Genomic DNA, 25,690 nt, shown 5'->3' with positions numbered 1-25,690 from the left:
AGCAAAGACACAATAATGGAAGGCAGCAGGGATGTCATCCTCTTTCAAATGTGATGATTAATGGAGGTTCTTTCATGTGATCTTTTATATGAAAGATAAGAAGGAACCAAATCTGAGAATTATGAGGACAGCAGGCCAGGCTGAGCCAACAGCAGGATAAAGGCTAGGAGAGGGAGAGGGGTGGGGTTATTTGAACACATATTTGCTGATTGGAAAGTTCTAGCAGAAAGAGACAGAAATATTCATGATGGGTAGCTCTCTGGGAGTTTAATGTAAGAATAAAGTCCAAAGTCTGAGATGGATGGGAGACAGCACAGAAACGAGGACACTGGCATGTGACAGGGGAAGGAAGCCTCTTCCCTGAATGATAAGGGGCATCTATCCTCTCATTGGAAGAGGAAGCTAAGCCACAAGAGGCCCAGCTAATGAACTGTTTCTAACAATTAAAGGGATCACCAAAAATAGGAAAAGACAACATGCTTCTCCAAGAGTTTAACTTGATTCCAATAAATATCAACATTGCAATCCCATCTCACAATATAGAAATTACAGTTCTTGAAGAAAAAGAAAAAATGCTCACATTGCCAAACTTGTATACTTTGATGTACTAAAAATAAAAAAAGATTTCAAAAGTAATATGTGCTTATTGTAAAGGAATAGAAACAATATTCACAAGTGAAATGAAACCCAAAAGTTCATTTTAACCTTTTCCCAACACCAGCATGTATATGTTGTAGAAACAACATTTTTTTTTTTTTTTTGCAGTGTTATAATCCCTTTATAATTTGTTCAGCTATTTCAAAAAAATGATCTAGGGCTGGTGCACCAGCCCTTGGTTCCATCCTTAACATAGGGGTAAGGGAACAAAAAAGAAAAAGTGATCCACATTCTCAAACATAATAACATAAGAGAAAAAAAATGAAAAACTGAAGAAAAAAAAAGATTTGTCAATATACAAAACCAATGAAAAATATTATTGGGCACACTCTTTTAGATCACAGTGGCAATGAAGACATAAAGCCATTGAACAAAATGCTTTAACCCTTAAAATAGGAACATTTTAAGACCACTTCATGACCATGTTCAAGGTAGGTGGGAAAAGTCTGTGTAATACTGGAAAGAGTATATATACCTAGATCAAAAAATTAAAAATGGCTTATGAATGATTCAATTTCTACAAGCTGTAGGAAATAGGTAGTGAAAACAACATATTGTAGGCTAAAAATGTTAATGCAAGTTCTTAACCAGTATTTTTTAAAGAACAGCAGTTCTACTGCTCATGAAATATAGAAATAAAAACCAAAATTTCAAAAGCAAATGACATACAGATGGGTGGGAATATAATATAAAGCAAGTATTCTTTCTATCATCATATTCAATCACACAACTCGCAACAAAAATCTTTAAGATTTCCTGCAGTGAAAATATGAAAAGGCACCTGAAGGTCAGAGCTAAAAATGAAAATGCACCTTTATCCATAGAACAGGCTCTTAAATGTCTGATTCTAGCAGCAATATTCACAGGCAAGGAAATCATCAGCTACTAACAGATTCCCCATGAAGGTTAATCCACATACCACTCAAGATTTTTTTCACTCAGTAGAATTTCTGCCTCACTTCTTTGCTGCTTGCAGGCTTTTAGGACCATAGGCCAACAAAGCAATAAATATGGTCAGCGATCAAGAGAAAGGAGAAATAGATGTGTAACCCTCCAACTGCATAATCCAGTTCCAAAACCAAATGAGTGACATTGGGTCTCCCTAACTTCACTCATATGGCAAAGCAATCCATATGCTTAACCAGTGGCCAAGCAGAAGCCTATACAAGAGACTTAGAATGCTTGACTAGAATCCTACATAGGGCTGCCAAAAACAAAAGGAAATATTTAAAAATGCAGACACAGAGATTTAACACTAATGTCATTTTGGTGTCAGATTATGTTCTTCAGAAAAGAACCAGAGATGATTTAAAAAGATTAAATTTTATTCTAATTCTGATAAGATGCCACAGAAACAAGAATCCAATTCTGAAAGGATGATGAGGGCATTAGAAATACACCAGGGATGAAAATGAACTGCACAGCATACCAAATGGTACTTCCAACATGCAAGGAGAAAATAACATTTAAGACAATAAAATCAGTCAGGGATGAGGGTGGAACTCAGTAGCAGAGCTCTTGTGTAGCATGTGTGAGGCTAAGAGGAGTTCAATCCCCAGCAAAACACACACACACACACAAACACACACAATTACTCATCACAAAACAGAGTTGCTGAGGTACAACCTAAAATGAAAGACAGGAAGGAAAACAGCCTCTTAGAAGTGTCTACAATGTGCCAGAAACTGGGTCTGCTTTTCAACCTATAATAAATCCAAATCTGCCAAATTTATTTTTCCCATTTTATACACAATGAAAATGAAGTTTGAGGAGTTTATTTGCCTTGGATACAGCCACACAGCCAGTGATATGAGGGCCAGAAAGCAAGATCCACTAATTGGCGGGGCAAGTTTCTAATCCTGACACACGCTCCCCAAACTCACAGTGTCTTTTTGTCTTTAAATATGTGTAAGAGTAGAATGTGTCTTGTCTTTCTCAGGAGAAAATACCAACTAAAGCAGCCCTCCGTGTGACCAGGAAGGCTTCCCTAGGAAGTCAGAGGAGCCTTCTAAAAAGAATGTCAACAAGGGCCCCTACACTCCAGACCTGTTCTCCATTGATACTATTCAAGTCCACAATATCTGAAAATAAAAGTAGGACATATGGAAAACATGTACTACATCCTTCAGCCATTATATGTATTATAACAGTAGTTACCCTTGCATGGAAGCACAATAAAATAATCTGCTTTTGCATTAATATATCCAGGTAAGAAGACAACTCATTTTTTAAAAAATATTTTTTAGTTGTAGACATACGCAGTATCTTTATTTATTTATTTTCAAGTGGTGCTAAGGATTGAACCCAGTGCCTCGCACCTGCAAGGCAAGAGTTCTACCACTGAGCTACAGCCCCAGCCCCAAGAAGATTATTCTTTAAAAAGGTTGTTTTGGGTTTTATTTTTGGTGTTATTGAACAACTTTCTGTTATAAAATAAAACCTCTGGTATTTACTCATTAAATTAACTTTATTTTTAAAACAGTATTCTTTTTTAAAATATTTTTTAGTTGTTGATGTACCTTTATTTTATTTATTCATTTATATGTGGTACTGAGGATCAAACCAGTGTCTCACACATGCCAGGTAAGCGCTCTACCACTGAGCTACAACCCCAGCCCCAAGAAGACAATTCTTTAAAAAAGTTGTTTTGGGTTTCATTTTTGGTGTTACTGTGAGAACAACTTTGTTATAAAATAAAATCTCTGGCATTTAATCATTAAAACTAAATTTAGTTTTAAAACAATCTTGATATTTTTAGTATCTACTTTTGGTGTTTCTAGAGAAAAACACAATTATGTTTGCTTCTACACAAATTTTGCAAAGGTTTGAAAATAATATTAATAAATCTTCCTCTTCACATACAACTGTAGAAATTTAGAACCAGAGGGCTTAGGTTATTTTTAACCAGATAATCAGAACAGTCATTGGTTACTCAGTGTTCATGGATTAAAGAACGATCATAAAATGAACTACAATAAAACATCTCCATTACATTTGGCATCACCAGAATCTGTCCTTGTTTCCCACCAATGACAGTAGATACCATGAAGCTCTGTTTCTACATCTGAATTTCTGTAGTTCTTCTGTTTTAATGCTGCGACCATTGAGTTGTTTTACTGGCCAGTCTGCATCTGTTGTAATCAGATTTCTAAATAAACCATCTCCTGATTTTATAATTAATAAAGCATGATCATTTCATGTTCCAGAAACCAACTTCTTTATCTCATCTACATAGTTCTAGGTCTGATGAAAAGGAGATTTTCTCCCCTTCTATTCTGGAATGACTAGTAAGTACTTGGTAAAGAAAGAGGATCTTCCTCTATAGGGAGAAAATTCCAAGTGTGATGAATCATGTGGGAACAGGAGCCAATCTGACTGTACCCAACACTCAGGAATTTGTAAGACAAAGTGAAATAGGTAAAACTGAGGACCACAGTTACTTATTGACTGGCATGGAAGGAAATAAGTTTTTAAAATGCTTATATAAAACCTGGATACACATTAAAATGCTTCTTCACTATGTTTTAAATTTACTTTTGCCCTAGGTATTTTAAAATTCGGTATAAATAAAATTATAATGCAAAGTAAAAATAAAACAAATTTAGAGTAATATGATGTATGAATATAACCATTATGTATCATGTCAATATTAATTGTGACATAAAAATATTTTTGAAGGTTTAAAAGGTATCAGAATAAACACACAAGTAGGTTGTTTTGACAATAAAGAAAAGATTAAGTATTTTCTAGTATTATTCTCCATATACAAATATCTTATATTTAAGATTTGGCTGTGTTCTTATTCTAATATCTAGGACTCCACAAGTTCAGGCTAACATAAAAACAGACACTATTCCCATCTCAGTCATCTTCATTTTAGAAGGACTATATATATGATCAAAGTTCAGAAATATAATATTCTGCATGATAAAGTATAAAGCCAATGTGTCATGACTGGAACAGATAATAAAGGTATATAAAATAACAAGAAAAAAGGCATTGTGGGGGCTGGGGCTGTAGCTCAGTGATAGAGCATATGCTTAGCATGCACAGGTCCTGGGTTGCAATTCCAGCATGTGCATGTGCATGTGCACACGTGCAGACACACACACACAAAGGCCTTGCCACTGCTTCTAAAACTTCTGGCTGTGAAACTTTAAAACACAACCCTGGATGGTGGAATTTCAATTTGGCTAGCAAGAGGACAAATGTGAGGATACAGAACACAGTGGAACTGTGTCCTCATTAAATATTCAAGGTATTTTTCTACCTTCTGAAGAATCCGCCAGTTAAATGAAGTTTTTCTTGATGGAAAGAACCCTAGAACATAGAATTTTCACAAAAGGTCAGGGCAGTCATTCCCTTCTCACTAAGCTTAAGTGGCAGTTAGAAGGTCCCTTATACCTCCTTGCTATTTCTGCTAATTGGGTTCAGGACTGTTCACCAAGAGAAAGTAGTGAAAATGGCAGGATCCCAATTAGCTTATATTTTCCTTAAGATCACTCTACTTTCAGATCTTAAATACTTCCAATCATGTATTATAAAGTTCCTGACTCCTCTTTTGTAGAATTTATTAGTTCCAATAAAGTGTGAAGATACAGCTTATGATCCATTATCTGCCAATATTAAATTACAGTTCAAACTTTTTAAAACACAGTACCACATGAAAACTAAGGGGTCCATTGCTTTTTTTCTTTGTTTCCTCTGAGTCTCAGAATCAAAATTTCAGAAGAAAATTTTTTTCAAGGGAACAACAACAATCCATTTAGTTTTTCAGATCCTTCATGTTTCCTCTGAGATCTCTCAGAGAAAGGAAGTCACAAGATTGACAAAACAAAAGGATGTCCTTTGAAAGATAAACAGCCCTGTACCTCTTGAGATGAATCTGATGTAGGATTAAGCTACAGGCTATTCTGAGGTGAATTTGTCACTGAAATGCAAGACTACTATTTCTAGAAATCATGTTGAGCTTGACCGCAAGTACTTCCATACAGAGTTCTACCAGGATACAACACCTCCTTTTTGTTATAGAAGTAAAATCAACCAATATCCTGACAGAAGAAAAGAAGTTTCAATGTCTTCTTATGTACGGTCAGTTCTACACAGAAAATAGGATACTCTGGGTTTCTAGAGGTGCCGCTAGTTTAGCATTCCAAAGCACCCTTTTGTCCTTTTCTCTCTGCTGTTTATTCCCACTGGCAAAGCTGATGTGGTCATAATCGCCTTCAAAAGCAGAGATAATGAGAGACAAACACTCTAGCAGGAAATAGAGCAAAAACAAAAGCACCGGAGGCATATAAAATCTAGAACTCTCTTGACCTCTCCAGTGTAGAGGCATAAGGAAAGGAGGACAGCCATCAGTTCTACCCTGGCAATCCCAAATTGTCAAGTCTGAGAGTTAATAATTCTTTTTTTTTTTTTAATAATACAAAACATTCTTTTTATCTATGAGATGCAAACCTCTTTATTTTGAATGGCAAGAACTATGGAGGAAAAAAAGCCTCAGAAGAGACATGGAGCTATTAAAGTCAGATGACTCATGGGGAACAGTTAACAAAATACATGGACTGCACTGACGGTGTATAAAGTGGAAACAATAACTCTTCTTCTGTCCAAACAATAGTGCTTACTTCTGGCAAATAGATTTAATCTGAGTTTTGTTTTATTTGTGTGTATGTGTGGTTCTTGTCCCATTAAATAAATTTCCCTCTACTTCTGTTGAACAGAAATTGTCAATGGCTTTGGTATACAGTCTCATTCATACTGTATTTAGTGCATGCATCGCCCTTTTCTAAACTTAAGTCAAGGAAGATGGTTTAGGCTTGGGAATCGACTAGCTGATGTCATCTACATAGACTGAGGAGTAGCTGTTTTTCCAAAACCTGCCTATCATGAAACAAATATATCAAATAATGGCAACAGAAACAAATCAAAACTAAGTCTTAGGAGGACAGTCTCTCAAAAGAATCTTTTATGCTTAAAAAGAAACCACTTTTTATACTATAATTATAAAAAGAAACTGTACTACTTCCTTAAAAACAGATCTACAATTGTAACAGTAGATAAAAGTTATATCCTTACAATATAATTAAATGTAATGTCATATTTAGAAACCCTGGGTTACCAATCTTTTTATCCAAATATTGCAATAAAAATGTCATATTTAGCATATTAGCTAACTGTGGGTTGTCATTCCTTTCTACATTGCCCTCCCTTCTTGATTTAATGAACCCCTGATACTATTCAGTAATGACAAAGCCCCTGCCCTCAACTCCAGAGGGTTAAGCTCTACTAGTCTAAACCAACACTGGTACTTTTACTCCCTTTGATTTAGAAGTGGGCAGAGAAGTAATGCAATTTTGGCTAACAAAACACTAAGGGGCATCTGTTGGGAGGCTGTGGGAAAGGATTTTGTGCATTCAAAAACAGCCACAAAGAGGACAAAGGCTTCATTCCCCCTTCCTCTGTGCAAGATGGGATGGTTGGGGCTCTAGTAATAAAGGACAAACTGGAGCAGACAGTCAAGGTGGCCGGGAAGAGCACCCTGGAAGGAAAATTCAGACCCTTACTGAGGTTGCTGAGCTTTAAATATAGTCTGGACTCTCCCTCCCACAAGCCTTTCTGTTGTATGAATAACAAGTATTTCCGTACTAGAGAATCTAGGTTGTCTGTTATTAGCAGCCAATTTTCTTTCTGATATAATAGAGACTTCTAGGTATCAGGAATGATCCTAAGCCCTTGGTGGGGTTTTTTGTTTTTGTTTTTTAATTTTTTTCATTAGTTGTTGATAAACCTTTATTTATTTATTTGTATGCAGTGCTGAGAACTGAACCCTGTGCCTTGCATATGCTAGGCAAGCGCTCTACCACTGAGTTATAATCCCAGCCCCCTTGGTGGGTTTTATGACACTTGACACATCAAACGCCACAAGGCAGGTACTCTTTGTTGATGCCCCTTTGATAGATGAGTAAAAGGATAATAGGCAAGTTTAGTCATATGTCCAAATCTCATATAGTAAAAGCAAGCTAGTAACTAGCTAATTCCACTATCCAAATCTTATAAACATTTATTTCAAAGTAATGATGCAATAACAATTTGTTTAAAAATCTGTTATTTTGAGAAAAGGGTGTTTTCTAAGTAGAATTTCCACATTTTAAAAAGTTGTTTAAAATTATTTCCATCACACAGTATTTATATGTTAATACTTACTATATGATAAAAATGAGTACATTTGCAATACCAAAAAGTGCTGTGCAAGGCAAATCATGCTTTTTTGGTGGTTCATATTTGAACATTGCACAAAATTATTTTTGGTGGTTTGTACTTTATGAAACACAAAGTGAGATGAAACATGTAAAATTCTTATAATTTCTTTCCACTGACATCATTGATCTAAATTGAAAACTGCTTATCTGATATTTAGGCCATAAAATTATTAGTTAGTAAAATATTGAAATAAAACATTCTTCCATAGGGTACACACTTAGTTTTACACTCAGATGAACTTTTTAAAGAAAATAACTAATTAATCAGGTAACCAAAAAAATGTTGGTATTTGATGTCAAAACTATTAAAACGTGTTCACCATCAGTGAACATCATGGGAATGTAAATCAAAACCATGAGTTGTCACCACATACCTGGTTAGGGCTACTGTTATCAGTCAAGAGGTACAAAGTGTTAGTGAGAAAGGACATGAAAAGGCAACCCTTGAAATCTGCTGGTAGGAATATGAATTAGTACAGCCTCTGTGGAAAACAGCACAGATGCCTCAAAGGTAAAAATTGAACTACCAAATAATGCAGCAATTCCACTTATGGATATGTATCTAAATAAAACAAACTTACCACATTAAAAATATATTTGTACTTTCATTTCATTAAAGGATTATTTGTAATAGCGAAGATATAGAAACAATTTAAGTATTCATCAGCAGATAAATGGATAAAGAAAATCAAATGCACAAACAGGAATATTATTCAACCTTAATAAAGAAGAAATCCTGTAATTTGTGACAAGGATGAACACAGAGAATATTATGCTAAGTGAAATAAGCTAGACACATAAAGACAAATACCACATAGTCTAACTTATATTTTAACAGTGGAAACTTAAAAGTGAAATAGAAATCATATTACCAGAGTAAAATGGCAGTTACCAAGAGCTGGGGCATGGAGGAATATGTCAAGTACTGGTCAAAGAGCACAAACTTTTAGTTATAAGACTAATAAGTTCTGTAGATCTGACATAAAGCATGGTGAGTATACTAAATAATAAGGTATTATAGAGTTGAATTTCTCTAAAAGAATAGATCTCAAATGTTCTACACACATACACACACACACACACACACACACACACACACCACTATCCATGCGAGGTAACAGATTTATTAATCATCTTGATCATGGTAATGACTTCACAATGTATGCATATATCAAGATATCACATTGTACATGTTAAAAATATACAGTTTTGTCAATCATGCCTCAATAACGGCTAGCAGAGAAAAAAAAAATCTATCACAATGACAAGGAAAACACTGGGATTCTCCACTATCAAGGAGAGAGGAAAGAAGGAAAAGGGAAAGGAAGAGAAAAGGAAAGGGCAAGAGGAAGGGGAAGGGGAAGGGGAGGGGGAAGGGAGGGGGAGGGGGGAGGGGAGGGGGAGGGGCAAGGAAAATATTATGACCAAATAAGAATCCAAGACACTAAAAACAACAAAGAATTAGCTTACCAGGTCAGTTCTTAGTCTTCCTGGGAGGCAGCACTTCTCTAACAGTGATATAACAACTGTATGTGGTACACCTATTTCTCACCCAGTTCCCCCACCGTTGGTGCTAGGGATGAAACCCAGGGCCTTGCACATGCTAATCATGTACTTTACCACTGAGTAGAATTCACAGCCCCTGGAAGAAGTTATTTCTAGCCAATGGTAAACAATCCAGACTTCATGAATTATTAGGTGACTGTTTCAGAAGGTGAACTAGCCAAACTCTAAAAATTTAAAAACTTAAAATAAATCATTGACATTTATGAAGGGTGTTATGGCTTGGATGTAAGGTGTCCCCCAAAAGCTCACCTGTGAGACATGTAAGAAGGTTCAGAGGAGAAGTGATTGGGTTGTGAGAGTCTTAACCCAGTGATTTAATCCTCTGATAGGGATTAACTGAGTGGTAACTGAAGGCAGGTAGGGTGGGGCTGGAGGAGGTGGGCATGGGGGTGTGCCTTTGGGGTATATAATTGTATCTGGTAAGTGAAGACTCTATGCTTCCTAATCAAATCATCAGGAGAGCTGCTTCCCTCTGACACACGCTTCTTCCATGATGTTCAACCTCACCTTGAACCACCAGGAAGGGTCTGTTATCTATGGATTAAGACCTCTGAAACTGTAAGCCCCCACATAAATTTATCCTCCTTTACAGATGTTCCGGTTGGGTCCTTTTAGTCACAGCAGCCAAAAAGCTGACTAAAACAAAGGGATAAGTGCCTACACCTGATAAACTAGATTCTAAAACAACACTGTGGCATATACTCCTCTCATAAAGTGAAGTAAGGAATAATGGAAAGTTTTAATTTGTCTTTCAGATTCCTTGACTTATTGTCTAATGAAAAAAGGAAGAGCCTTGAAAATGTCTTCACTAACTGCATTATTCACTGCCAAATATTGAAGCTACTGCACCATTACCAGCTGCAGTACTTCAGAAAATCTCCTGCAAATATTCACAGCTACTCAGAAGAATTCTTTGAGCAGCACAAAAATATTCTGCATTTAGGTTAGATGGACTTAGACATAGAACCTACTACTTGAAACTTCACTGGACAGATGAGATAGGATATTGCATCAAGGACCCATGTACAAGGAGGCATTTATGTTACCTGTTCTTGCTTCTCCAACCACTTGTCCACCATTGGGTGACTGGCACTGAGAGATGAGCGAGCATTGTCTCTCTGAAAATGATTAGACCAGTTACTAGTATCCCGTGGAAGGCTTCTGTAGTTTTCATCTTTCTATTCAAAAAGAAAAACAAAAAGGCATCTTGTGAAGCTCCAGACCAAAAGTAGCAGAAAAATGATTCCACATACTTAAAATACTTTTCCAAGTCTATACCAAGTAGCTGACTAAGGACATCACATCCACATTAGACCTCAAAAATGCTGTAATGTGCCAAAGTCAGGAAAGTCTAATCACACAAACACACACACACACACACACACACAAAGAACACACAAAACACTTGTATACTTCATACTCCCATAGATTTCCCCAGTCAAATAAGTACATCTAAAAAGTAAAAAATGAAATAAAAAAATTTGTAAGTGAAATTTTATCTGTTAATTATGACATATTCTCTTTTACTCTTCTGTCCAATATCACAATTACATCGTTGTGTGTCTTCTTCAATTTACCCAAAATGTTGACAACAAGGAACACTAATAAATTTGCTGCTTCTTTGGATCCTGTAGTTTTGTAACTTGGGGTAAAAGATTTTAGATTCTCAGAGTTATTGTGTTACCTATTTCACAAACTGACAGGATTAACTAAAATATCACAAAAAGGTAGGGCTATCACAAACCTGACACATAAACAGAAACAAAATTGCTCACTCTGACATGGTTATGAAAAGCTATATCTTAACATAAATAAATATTTATTCAATATGTTTTAAAACTCCCCAGAACAATCAAGTGCTACTGGATCATTCTTTCAAATAATAAATTTTAAGAACTTGCTTTGACTTTTGAGTTTTAAAACTTAATTTCAATGTTCTGCAAAGAAATGACAAATCTAGGAAGAAATAGTCCAATTTTGAGTTCGATAACTAAATCTAAATTATCTTCTATAAGATCAGATTTAAAATGTTACCTTTGGTTTCAGTCAAAGTCAGAGAAATATAATATTCTCAGTTTTGCTAACAATAGTCTGGCTATAAATATTATGTATGCAATTGATTCTTATTCTTCATTCCTTAAACTATATAAGCACCAAATACCATTAAAAAATTTTTAAAGTGCAATAATAGTATCACATGGTAAAGATCTTAGCTGTGGACCAGGATACTCTTTTCTCTTTCTTTATGAGTTCTACCTGAGAATAAAACCAAGTGCAAATGGATAGTCCTGGGCCTATGTCAATAATATGACATACAAAAATAAACAACAAAAAAAAAATCTACATTTACCAATATAAACTTTGATGTGAAACTTCATAATTTTTTTGAGAAGTAAACTAAAATCATTTTAAATTCTGATAGTCAAACATTTGCAGCTAGGAGTTTTTAATAGAAAAAGTTCTATAAAAAAGTTCACTAGAAAAAGTCAAAGCATTTCTGGTCAATGCAACTTGAGAAAACTGTAAAGGGGCATAAACACCAGTATAAGAAAATGCTGATAAGATTAAGGATGTTGCCCCATGCTCAGGGATTAGAGCTGACCTTGCTTACAGGCATGGAAATGATAAGGAGAAAACACTTCCAAATCTAAGGAAAGGAATGCAGCAAATAAGGAAACTAAGACACACCACATCTCAAAATGCTAAGAGACTTTCCTGAAAATGTGAGCTTCAGAACAAAGCAAAGGAAAAATTATTTTGCAGCATATTCCATAAATACACAGACAATATATGCTTTTATGCCAGTTTTGTCATGTCAACAGATGATTAAAATAACTGTAAAAAAAAAAAAGTTTAAACAAACCACAAGGGATAAATAAATTTATTAGTGATAGAAACTTAAATGTCTACAAAGAGAACAATAGGAAAAAGGGTTAAATATAATTTTTATATAAAGGATCTTGGAGTTTCCATTGACTAGGGACCTTCTTTTATTCACTTCCCATTTGAGATGATTACTACACCAACTCCTTCCTTAGAAACCAAATCATTAAACAGAAAGTATGAAAAACCTATCCTGTCTTTTCAGTAGGAAAGGTTTCAGGGAAACCAACACCAGGTGCCAGGTGACAAAGGGAAGTTTGTCTTTTCAGAAAAGAGCCAAGTAATGGAGTAGAATAAATAACAGAATTAGAAAAATCAACTGTTTTCAACTACTAATGAAATAATTCCAAGGTAATCAATAAATGCTGAATGTTAGTTGAAAAGTTAATAGGGAACTAGATGTTTGCACAGTGATAAAATATCACTTGAAAGGGGAGAATATATAGCTTTAAAATAATAGATTTGATGCTACTACAGTCTCAATATTTTTGCCTTTGGAATCCTGTCTGCAGTAGATACTTCTGTTGCTCCTTCTGAGCCTCCATCACTGTTCTTATTCCTAAAAAAACTGCCGTAATGGGTTTTTTCTGTGACCTGATCACTACTGACTCCTTGGACAAACTCAAAAAATGCACAATTTCAAAATCACCTATCCTGATAACTTGGCACTGGTCACAAATACAAAATATTTTCCTGAATTCATAATATAAATTTACAACAGGAAGCCTCAAAGAAATCTCAAACACAACGAATACAAAATGAAGCTTACCTCCTAGGTTAACTCATGCACCCTTCCCAAACATATTCAGAATCGCCCTCAACTCCTTCCTTTATCCAGAGTCCATAAATCTTGTTAATCCAATATTCTATATCTAGATTTTACTTCTTGATCATAAGTGCACTTCAGGATCAATGTATCACGTCACTCATGTGAACTACAAAGTGACCTTCCAACAGGACATTGGCTCCAGTCTTTAAAAAAAAAAAAAAAAAAATGTTCTGCACTGCTTCCTAGCTGAGAATTTTTCTAAAATGTATGTTGGAACACATGGTCATTGTGTCAAACACTGTAGGTGGTGGAGAGAGGAACTTTCAGACAACTGTGCTTACTATGCCACACACTCCGCTTCACCTTCACTCATGCTCTTTATGAGCCAAGACTTCCAAGAGCATTTCTTCCACTTAAATAGTTTACATTCTTCAAACCCTAGTTCAAATGCACTTCCACTGTGAATTCCCTGATTCTCAAAAGAACTAATCATGTCATGCTTTTTGTTACCACTATATTCTAATTTTACTTTAATTATGGTTCTAACTTATAATTTAGCTAATTTTAAAAATTGCTATTTCCACTATTACAGTGAAGGCTATGCAGAGATCACTGCTCACCTTTAAACCCAAGCATTTAACACAGTGGCCTACACCAATGCAGATGGCTTACTCTTCAATATTTTTTAGGTTTCCTATTTCACATGTTTTCAGAAAAATGGACTTCTAAAAGAACACTCTCATAAAGTAATAAATTAAGAGAATACTTTAAAGAAGTATCAATATAAACTTCAATGAAAAGTATTCCACTGAAATGTAATAATTGTTTTTAGACTTATACTGAAAGATGTGTACCACTGATGTACACATATTTCAAGTTAATGTCACACTACAGTATACAATGTCTTTGGAAAAAGTGATTCTTTATAATTGCATCTAAAAAATAGTATGTTATTTCTCCATTTAAGTCCATTATGACATGTAGTTAATACAGCAGGGTACTACAGAATAATCATAGTACAGAGACTATGGCTAAAGATTAAAGGAGCTGTCTTTTTGCACCATACTTGAAAAATTCTTTAATTTTATATTTGTATAATCAACTTTGAAGAGTTAATTGATAAGAAAAGTAAAACTGATATTAACCCCTCATAAGTTTCTCTAATTCAAAGGGAAGTCATCAATGAATCCATGTATTAATTCATTGTGTAATCAAAGTTCAGTAAATTATAGTAATCTTAAATCATTATCAATTAAGTAAAGAATTTTGAAAACATATTTCTAACAACTAAGCAACATTTATATTATATTATATTATATTATATATTATATTATATAGTGTCATTTAGGTCCTATTAGCATTTCAGTCATCTTTCTCCCATACGATTTCACCTAAAGTTTGAGTCAAGTGCAGATAAAGAATATAGGCCTGAAAAGCTGTTATTCTGTAGTTATCATGTGAATGGATTAACAAACATCATTTAATGCAATTTCTTTTCTTTTCTTTTTTGGGAGGGGGTACTAGGGATTGAACTCAGGGACACTAGACCAATGACCACGTCCCCAGCCCTATTTTGTATTTTATTTAGAGACACAGTGTCACTGAGTTGCTTAGCACCTCACTTTTGCTGAGGCTGGCTTTGAACTCAAGATCCTCCTGCCTCAGCCTCCCAAGCCAAGGGAATTACAGGCATGCACCACCACACCAGGCTTTTTAATGCAATTTATTTTCTACATCACAATGTATACTTATATATTTACTATTTTCCCATTGAAATGTATATAGTACACTATTTTCAATTTGAAAGTATTTTAGAGTAAATTTTTAAAATGTGGTAGTTTTAATTATATCTATGCAAGACTACATGCAAACTCACTTATGAACCAAACAACAAGAATTTAAAATCAAATAAATTTCAGTCCTCTATTTCATACCTTAAAAGACAACCAAACTGTCAAATTTTATTCCTGTTCAGATTTTGCAACACGGTAGAATTTATTCTATATAATAAACTGTAGAATGTATTTTAAATCAATTTCATTACTTGAATAAATTAATGTCTCCATTCTGTACACTAGTAAATATCAAATCAAAAACAGAACTCCTCTTTTAGACTTTTTTAAAAAAATCCATCAGTAACATCAATATGTAAAAACCTAATGATTATTAAAATTGCTAATGACAAGAAATAATTTATTCCAGTGAAGCCCATACTACAAAGATATTTTAAGAAAAAATACTATATGGAATTACACGTTCCTTGTTTATTGTTATTTTTTAAATTATGTTAATCTTCCATTTAAGAGGATGCCCCAAGCAGTCATTCAGCTTTGTGCTGGATGGGGGAAGACTTTCCCTCTTGCCAGAAAAAAACAGATGTTCCTACTGTGATCAGGGATTTTCCTTATCATCTAAATGTACGCCACATCATCAGGTGTCAAAAAGGCAGCAAGCTGGGAAATGCATATTAATTTGTTGCTCCCTGGTAGTAGCATCCTGGTTATGGAGTAAATCTGGTCCAGGATACTGAAAGTAAGTGTGCTTTCTCCCCCACCCTTCTCCCCAAGCCAATTACAATTCAATAAAAAGAAATCACATAGAACCCAACCAATGCCTTGAGACAGAAGCTTATTCCTGGCATGCTCAGCTGAGACTTCAAGGCTTTATCTACTAGAAACAGCTATTTAGCTGATGGTCAGATTTCTTGGCAAGCCTACATGCCTATGTTGCAAAATCAGAACTATTTCATGATTTTTGGAGAAGTAATGGACATTTCTGTCTTACTACAGGAAACCCAAGTACATTTCCACTTTGTTTCAGTACAAAAATTCCAGACACCTTTCTAAAAATCATGAGGAATCACACCACATTTTGAAACACAAAACATTCAATGCATATAAATTTCACTTTTGCACCCTCTGTGCATCATATGGTTTCAAATATTCCCATGTGATTTTAAGATTTTAAATTTAAAACATTTTTCAATGCTGCAATTGTGGTAAAGGAGAATTCAATTTTCTACTTTATCATTTCTCCTGGAAATGATACACAAAGAACAAAGGAAACTATTTTCAGAATATGTAACCTGAAATTATGAGACTAAAGTAAAATTAGTAATTATGGCTTTGCATAATTTTTTTCTAAAAAATTACATGAAGCTTGCTAAAAATCATCAGTAATCACAATGTTGATTCAATGTAGCAGACTCTTTCCTCTCTTCCTGGTCAGAGTTTATCTTTTGTGCTCCTGATGGGTACACCTGAATACAACCTTGTTAGCAACACTAAGGATAAAGCATATAAGAAGACAACTATAAAATGTCCTGTAAATAAAAATTCAGATTTTCAAGTCATCTTCAAAAACAATGAAAGAAAAATGGGAGAGGAAACGGGAAAAGTGGGAAGAGAGGAAGAGGAATAAATTGATTTGCACACCAAAAAAAGCAGGTTCAATAATCAACTTGTAAATGAAGGCAGAAAGTTCTGCAGCCAATTACATATCTATTAAGACATTTATTATTATTATTTTTGGTACTGGGGACTAAAATCAAGTGACTTTATCACTGAGCTGCATCCCCACCCCTTTGAATTTTTTTATTTTGTGACAGAGTCTCACTAGATTGCTAAGGCCCTTGATAAGCTGCTGAGGCTGGTCTTGAATTTGTGATCCTCCTGCATTAGCCTCCTGGTTCACTATGATTAAAACTGCACCACTGCAACATACAAGACATTTTTGAAAATACAGAAACAAAGAATTTTATTCCAAACACAGCATAGGTTTGGAATTCCATATCCATAATGCTTTGGGATAAGAACTGTTTAAGATTTCAGAATTTTTTTTTTTTTTTTCAGATTTGGAAATATTTTCTTATATATAAGGAGACACCTTGGGTATCAGACCCAATTCTAAAAGCAAAATTCATTAATATTTCATATATACCTTTTACATGTAGCATGAAGGTAATTTTATAGAATATTTAAGTAATTGTGTGCAAGAAACAAAGTTTCACAGGGTGGAATTTTACCAACTGGCATCAGGTCGATGTTCAAAAAAGTTTAGACTTTGAAGCATTTCAGATTTTGAATTTTCAGATTAGGGATGCTTGACCTGTATTCATCATCACTTATGACAGGTACATGGCTATTCTGAAGCATACTACTAGCCCTCATCTGTGATTTAGCTTTCTGAGGTTTTAGTTACCAGTCAACCTCAAAATTGTGAAATGGAAAATTACAGGAACTGTACAACATTCTCAGGAGGGTGATAAAACCTTGTGCCCTCTCACTCACTCTCTTGCTCATCCTAACCGGAAGTGGACCAAACCTTTGTCCAGCATACCCATGCTGTATATGCTACTTGCCCATTACTCAGTTAGCAGCCATCACGATTATCAATCAAATGCAGTAGTATCACAGTGCTTGTGTTCAGGTAATTCTTATTTCACCTAATATTGGCCCCAAAGTGCCAAAGTAGCTGTATACCAAAGAAAACCTCTGAAGTGCTTACTTTATGTAAAAAAGTGAAAGTTCTCCATATACTAAGAATGAAAATTATGTGCTGAGGTTGTTTTGTTTTTGTACTTGAAACTGCAAAAGATATAACATGCTAAATGCTTAGTTAAGATAGGAAAAAAACCCACTAAATTATTAGGTTCACTACTATATAAAATTTTAGGCATCCATTGGGAGTCTTGGAGAGAACCCCTGTGGGTAAGGAGAATTTACTATATAATAAATGAAAAAAAAAAAAACAGCATTATTTCAAATACCTAGTGGTTCATATACTATATGAAATGCCTAATGTTGTTGATCTGAGATCAATCTGTTTCTCCAATCTGTAATACTTAAAACAATATCCAACACATGAATGAGAATATACATTAGTTCATATGTACATCTTACTTTCCTTTTTGATAACAGGTTTCCCTCATATTCTTAATAACTATTAATGATAGCCATGGAAGAAACCAAGGAAATAATAGTGTTTATAAACTTGCACCAGCAAAACCATGATGAGACAAACAGGAAGCCCAGATATCCATACATTTTTGTCAAAACGCCAAAATTGTGAGTTACAGATACATACTCTGCTAAATTTCAGTAGAGTGTACAAGAAGAGACAACACTGGCTTTGTAATCTTTAAAATATTTTAACACAAAATGTCAAAATCCAGAAATATTGAAGGCAAACATTTGTCAAATGCTCAAATTTTGAGTAATAAATATCTTCTTATTAAATGTCTGATTTAACCTTTTAACTTTTTGAATAGAAATTAGTAACAAAAACTGAAAATAATCTATCCAAGTAAATTACCTAAGCAAATTAATAATGTAAAAATAAAAACCTCTCAGCTCGTACACCTCAAATTTTATTATTTTTCCTTTGAAGTTTTAAAGATACCCCATCCCTAGTTGTTAAAATTCCTTCTGGCCAGAAAATTCTAAACTATCACTCCCTACATGTGATATGACTCATGCTCAATAACTTTCAGATTATACTGTTAAATTTAATTGAGTGAGAAATTCAAAAGAATGACAAATGCACATACACACAAATTTATGTACAAAAATAGAAGTACATGGCTTGAGAATTACAATTACATTTGCAGACAATTTTCTGGATACACAGTAAACCCTTCAGGTTGATGCACTAACAAAACCAGACACAATGTTTTGGCTTTAACGTACAGCATACAATTGGCCAGCAGCTTGTTTACAATCTCCATATCACTCAAGAAAAATAACCCCAAGAAGATAGATCTGCATCAGGCTATCCACATAAAGGGATCCAGTATGCTAAAAGGTTGGTCAAAATCTCTCATGGGGTTTCAGGTCAAATAAACATAAAAAGGGGACAACTCTCTCTAAAGGTGTGATCAATAGAGCAGACCAGAACGTAAAAGAAGAGAAAGAAAGCAAAAAGGCCTCATTTAGGCTACTTGTTTGAACAAATTTTCCTAATCCACTTCAAGAACTCAGAATACTATGAAAAATTTTAGATATAGATCCCCCCGCTGCCCCTCAGTACAGGAGATCAAGTCTGGGCCTTGTACATAAAAGGCACATCCTCCACCTCTTAGCTATGCCCCCAGCCCCTATAGTATCCTGGATTTGGAATACAGACAACAAGAGAACATCAAGCTTAACCTTTTGCTGTCTGAAAGAGGAAACAGGGATCCAAAGAATTTCCAACAGATGCTCTGCAGAGATCAGAATGGACATGTCTACCCATCTCAATGCCCAATTGCTAGTCAATTCCTGAGTAAGGAGACATGCCACTTTTCCCTCTCGAGGGTAATGACAGTAATTTCTGGTATCCACCCATTTGTAGAGACTGAACCCTCCCACAGAAAGTATTTCCTGAATTCTTTTATATAAAGTTAGGTACAGCAACTGAAGAATCTTTGATCATAAATTATATTTTCAGTAGAGATGTTGGTTCACTGCTGCTTTAAAATTGTGGTAAGTTACAATGATCTTTTTACATGTATACTGGGTTTATCTCCTTTGAGCTATGAAAACACATAGAAGTGGGTGAGGAGAATATGCACGAAGAATACAAATAACCCAATCAACAAATGGGCTAAGGATATGAGCAGACACTTCACAGAAGAAGATCTACAAGCAATCAACAAACATAAGAAAAATTATTCACCATCTTTAGTAATAAGAGAAATGCAAATCAAAACTACACTAAGATTCCCTCTCACCCCAATTAGAATGGGCGATTATCAAGAATACAAGCAACAATAGGTATTGGAGAGGATGTGGGGGGAAAAGGTACACTCATACATTGCTGGTGGGGCTACAAATTAGTGCAGCCACTCTGGAAAGCAGTGTGGAGATTCCTTAGAAAACTTGGAATGGACCCACCATTTGACCCAGCTATCCTACTCCTCGGCCTATACCCAAAGAACTTAAAATCAGCATACTACAGAGATATAGCCACATCAATGTTCATAGCTGCTCAATTCACAATAGCCAGATTGTGGAACCAACCTAGATGTCCTTCAATTGATGAATGGATAAAGAAACTGTGATATATATATATATATATATCACACAATGGAATATTACTCAGCTATAAAAAATAATAAAATTGTGGCATTTGCAGGCAAATGGGTGAAACTGGAGAATATCATGCTAAGTGAGATAAGCCAATCTCAAAAAAACCAAAGGACGAATGATCTCGCTGATAAGTGAATGATGACACATAATGGGGGGTGGGAGGGGGGCAAGAATGGAAGAAGGAGGGACTGTATAGAGGGAAAAGAGGGGTGGGAGGGATGGAGGGAGGAAAAAATAAAAATAAATTAAAATAAATTTAAAAATTAAAAAAAGAAGTGGGTGAGGAGGAAAGAAGTTTGATTTTTTTTCCAAACTCTATAAAAATGTTTATTCCCCTTGGATTCTGAAGAACTGAAGAATGTGACCAACAGGGAAACAGAGAGAATGGAAGTTTTCATTTTATTTCTTGCACAGTTCTTCATAAAAACCAACATGGCCACTCAGTTCCCCTAGAGTCAAAAGCATACCATAATCAGTCAATGTTAGGAATAGAGAAAAAAGGGCCTCCATTTTGACCTATAATTTTTGGCAAAGTATAGGAGGGGGTGTGGGGGCAGAGAACAGATATTTCAGGTAAGATTAAAGTTTGAAAAGCCTGGTCTGTCATTTCTTTCTCATTCTTCTTCCTTATTTATTTATTTATTTTTGATTTTAATTTTTGGAAATGAGTTCTCACTATGTTGCCCAGGCAGGTCTCAAACTCAGGGGCTCAAGTGATTCTCTGCCTTCAGCCTCCCAAGTAGCTGACTACTGGTACAAATCACATCACCTGGCTTCATTTTTATCCCCCTCTGGTGCTGGGAATTGAATCCAGGACCTCAAGTGGCTAGACAAGTGCTCTGCGACTGAGTACATTTCTACAACCTGACTCAATTTTTTAAAGCACAATAAACATGAAGAGTACCATTTGACTAATATTGCTTGACTCTTAAAAAAAAATGAAATCTGATACAATCTTAAATCATTTTAGAAAGTGACATACATTTCTGACCTTGAAATGTACACACTTGTCATTTTCTTTCAACAACACACAATCCTGTTGATCTCAAAACTAAAGTTATAAGCAACAACTGTATTTGCACCGACTGGTTCACACAACACCAACAGAAGAAGAGATTATAGGAAATGAGGGAGAGAAAGTAAAATAGTCTTTGTCTTATTCCATGATACCAACAGTCTTATGCCTTATCTAAATGTGCACCATTGTTATGTTTTAGATCTGGAAGATCCCCCAAAAGCTAATGTGTTGAAAGCTTAGTCCCCAGTGCAACAGTGATCAGAGGTAGAGCTTTGAGGAAGTGACTGGTAATGAGGGCTATGGATTCATCAGCGGGTTAATCCATTCAAAGCTGAATGGACTACTGGGAGGGGGTGGAAACTGCAGGAAGTTAGGGCATATTTGGAGGAAGGAGGTCACTGAGGGTGTGCCCGGGGCACTACATCTTGACTCTGGCCCATTCATAATTTGCCCTCTCTCCCACTCTCCCCACTTCCCAACTGCCATGATGTTCTGCTTTACGACTCAGGCTCAGAGCATGGGAGCTGGCTGACCATGCACTGAGACCTCCAAAACTGTACAAAACACATCTTTCCTTCTCTAAATAGTTCTTGGCAGGTTTTTAGTCATAGTGGTGAAAAGCTAACTAATACAATGACAAATCATTTATATTTATCTACCTGAATATTTTTTCAACTCTATTTGAAAAGGAATGTATCTCTATACACATATGTATATGTGTATGTGTACATATTTTTCAAGAAGTTACTAAAATTTGAAGATTGAAATATCTACATCATAATTACTCTGACAATATAAAATACTAGCACTTTCTTCTTAGTATTTTCAAGCTTACCATTCCAAGACTTCAATGAATCAGATGAATTCACAGAACTGTTGGGAATTTCTGTGGAAATTCCTAAACACAATATAAGGTACATTTGTATTCATTCCTAAACACAATGGAAGTTACAACAAGAAGGTATCTTTCCCCATAATTGCAAAACTATCTCTTCAGGTAAACCATCCATCTCCATGGAGGCATTTTGGAAAAAGTAGGAAATGTTTATTTTCACCTAACACAATCTTGTCCTAAATATTGCCTTTTGAACAAGAATAATGACATTTCTAGACACTTGCATCTCTTCTTAGGAAGAACTGAGTATAAAGAAAGAGAAACCACAAACTTCTAAAGAATCAAGACCCTTGGGAGTGCAGGGTATAACTCAGTTGTGAAATGCTCACATGCCATGAGCAGGGCCCCAGGCTCAACTCTCAGCACAAAACAAAAACAAAAACAAAAACAACAACAAAAAACCTCTCATCCATTCCATCAGGAGACAAAGCATATTTTCTGAGCAGAATATTCAAGAAAATTATTTTTGCCCCAAATTTTGACTAAAAATCAGAACTTCAGAATATGTGAATCAAAGAATTTTTGAATAAATCCTGTTGAAATCCTGCCCTCTCCAGAAAGCTTAATCTGATTAAAGTAGAAACATAACAACTGCAGCATCAGGATGACTCAAGAAAAATTAAAAAGTGGGAGTATGCAGCCAGGAGAATGCAGCATGTTTAAAAACAGTGGGGAAGGGCTGAGCACTTGCCTAGCATGCACTTGCCGGGTTCCATGCTTAGCATTGCTAGCTAGATAGCTATTCATCTATTGTTATTCATCTGGTTATAGTGATCCTACCATGTTTCTCCAGGACCTGGTCAGTATTTTTCACTTTCCATTTTCTATTCTTTGGAAATGAATCAGTAAGCGCAGCCGATCCTAAAGCACGAAACAAAGCTTCTGGGGGCTGAAGTATTACACATATTGCTTGAAATTCTTCTCTAAAGAAATGTGTCCCTTCACCCCATTGATCTTTTTTTTATTCAATCACCTGACCATGGATATTTACTTTAGTCCGTGGGTTATAATCCCATGGTATCACTATTTTGTTATTGCTAAGATGTTGTGAGCATCATATGTAGGATATCAAGAAGAAGGCTGAGTATGTCATTTCTCAAAAATGATAAAATGACAATAATATAAATTCTAAGGACTAGAGAAAAGACACAGAAGAAGGAGTGAAAAGGAACAGATCAGTTAACACAATCAGATTGTTAGTAGAAACCTTAATGAAGACCACATATTTCTAAGAATGATTCTAAAATATAATATAGACAGTGGGTTTTCAAAACTCTCAGTTTTAATAATAAATGTTCATTGTTGTTATATTCATATTTTTAAGTTTCTTAACAGAAAGTTTTAGGAGTTTTAAGGTATGACAAGATATTTATAAATTTTTTATTTTAAAATTTTTAACCAAATAGACATTTGGCTATATATAAACTCTGTAAATATATTGGAAGGTAGCATACTTGTTAAGAACACAGACATTATTTCTTTATATATTTATTTTGGTGTTAGGAATCATACCCAGGGCCTCACAAATACTAGGCAAGTGCTTTACCACTAAGCTAAACCCCCCAGGCCCAAGAATACAAAATGTAGAAGTAGACAATGTGAGTTCATATTACAACTTTCAGCATATAAGAACTGGTCTATCAGGTGAGTTATCTAAATTTCATAAGTTAGTTTTAACCAATGAACAATAAAATGGAAATATCAACAGTACCTGAACTTTTGGAGAGTGGTTAAATGAAATATAATATGTAAACTACCAGCACACCAAACTTAGCATAGTGCCTGAAAATAGCAGGTACTCAAGACCATGTGGCTAACCTTCCATGAAAATATTAAAGCCTCAAAAGCAGATGTGGTATAGAGACAGGAGAGATGGTGCTAAGCTTGAATTTGGTAGAATATCTCAGCTGAGGTCCATGTACTTCTAAAAGGTTGGTCCCCAGAGTAGCAATATTGAGAGGGTACTATGTACCTCAGAGATGTGACTTCGCAGGAAGTCCTCAGGTCTTTGGAACCCTGGCCCCTTCTTGTCTGTCCACTTTCAAGTACATGCTTATGTGGTTTGTTACACCATGGACTCCTCCAAAACATGCTGCCCTCAATAGACACTCAAAGCAATGGAACCACCTGAACTTGGACTGGAAACTTCAGAACAATAAGCCCAAATAAATCTTAGTTTGTTGTTTTTGTGGTACTGAGAACTGAACCCAGGGCCTTGAACAAACCAGACAAGTGTGCTACCAGTGGATCCCAGTGTTAGCTCTTTAAAATTAACTGCCTCAAGTATTTCAATTTGGTAATGTGAAGCTGACTAGTATAAATGGAAAACACTTGTAACCTCCAAGGTGCAAAAACACTTGACTGGAATGTATTCCTCCAAAGGCATCCCAGAACACAATAGCACTGAGAATACATGCAAATTAAAACTAAGGACACTCAAAACTGGAACAGTTAGAACGCAAACCCCAGGTGCTTCAGTCTCAGGCAATACCATCTGATACTTTTCTAGTTTATGGCAGGAACTTAAGGGTCTAGATCTCACTTCATGATTCAAAATGGGTAAGTTTATAAGCTAAATTATCAAAAATTAAAAATAGAAATAAAATTTTAAAGATTAAATAAGGCCAAAGTATTTTAAGTGGGTAAAAACTATGTGAATTTTTGATCAAAATAGTCAATGCTATTTCCTTGTCCTCGCCTCTAAGAAAAACAGGTACAGAATATTCATTTCCTTTTGTACTATATGTAACTTTGAGGAGGCTCAATGAACATTCTGATTTTATTTTGGATTTATATTCCTGGGATGATGTGTGAGCTCTAAAAATATCACATCCCATTTCAAATAAAATTTTTCTCAATAGAATGTTAGGATTTTAAAACTTTGAACACAAATTATAATATTTAAAGCACATGAAGGCAGATTACATTCCTAAATGTGGCATAGAAATATATGAGACTAGATTATTAACAAATCAGGCTAGGTGAGCTTGGCACTTGAAGTCGGCCTATTGTAGTAATGATTATAACCACCACTGACTGAAAGTCTAAAAACGCACTGTGTTCAATTTAAAATCTTTTAATATGCAAAGCAGAAGGATAAAATTTATAGTTTTAGAGACCTCTAACAGGAAATACAAATGTTACAGCAGAGTAGTCTAAGATCTAGGTCTCAGCTGGATCTTCCTTGAAGCTAATGCCGCAGAAAATTAAACACAGCTATAGGTCTGTCACAGAGGGAACATGTGGTTTTAAAGAACTATCTCAGCTCATCCTTTGGGGCTTTGGATGGTTACTGTAACACTGGCAGCAATGCTCAGCTCACAAATAACCAAAAGATAGAGAATATTTTTCTCAATAGCCTAGTGGTCAAGGGTACAAGTTTAAAACCAAAATTGTATTTTCAAATTTACCAACATGACAACTGGTTTTATACACTAGAGAAAATAAATAGGAAGTAGAGACCAGGAAACCAAGGAGTTCTGAAAGGGGAAGGGGAGCAGAAAGGTAAAATGAAGAATCACTTCTTACTAAATAAGCAAACATGAAAGAAGCTATTTAAGAACAGTATGC

At 35.2% G+C, this 25,690-nt stretch overlaps 1 protein-coding gene across 32 annotated transcripts in view; it reads right to left on the bottom strand.

The window, feature by feature from the left end:
* Positions 1 to 25,690, bottom strand: part of PARD3 (par-3 family cell polarity regulator) — a 685,332-nt gene that overhangs the window by 310,455 nt on the left and 349,187 nt on the right. For 29 of the 32 annotated variants that reach the window (XR_013758404.1, XR_013758405.1, XM_079107667.1 and 26 more), the window contains one exon: positions 10,535 to 10,666. The exons of the other annotated variants lie outside the window; for them this stretch is intronic. Coding sequence is in view for 27 of the 29 variants with exons in the window: in XM_079107667.1 (XP_078963793.1) it covers positions 10,535 to 10,666 (132 nt within the window). In the remaining 2 variants the exon portion in view is untranslated. The remainder of the gene's footprint in view (positions 1 to 10,534; positions 10,667 to 25,690) is intronic. 32 annotated transcript variants of the gene reach the window in all.

The sequence above is a fragment of the Sciurus vulgaris genome, assembly GCF_902686455.1.
Source record: "Sciurus vulgaris genome assembly, chromosome: 12".
Taxonomy (NCBI): domain Eukaryota; kingdom Metazoa; phylum Chordata; class Mammalia; order Rodentia; family Sciuridae; genus Sciurus; species Sciurus vulgaris.
Note: the sequence above shows the minus strand (reverse complement) of the source record. Positions and strands in the feature narration are given on the sequence as shown.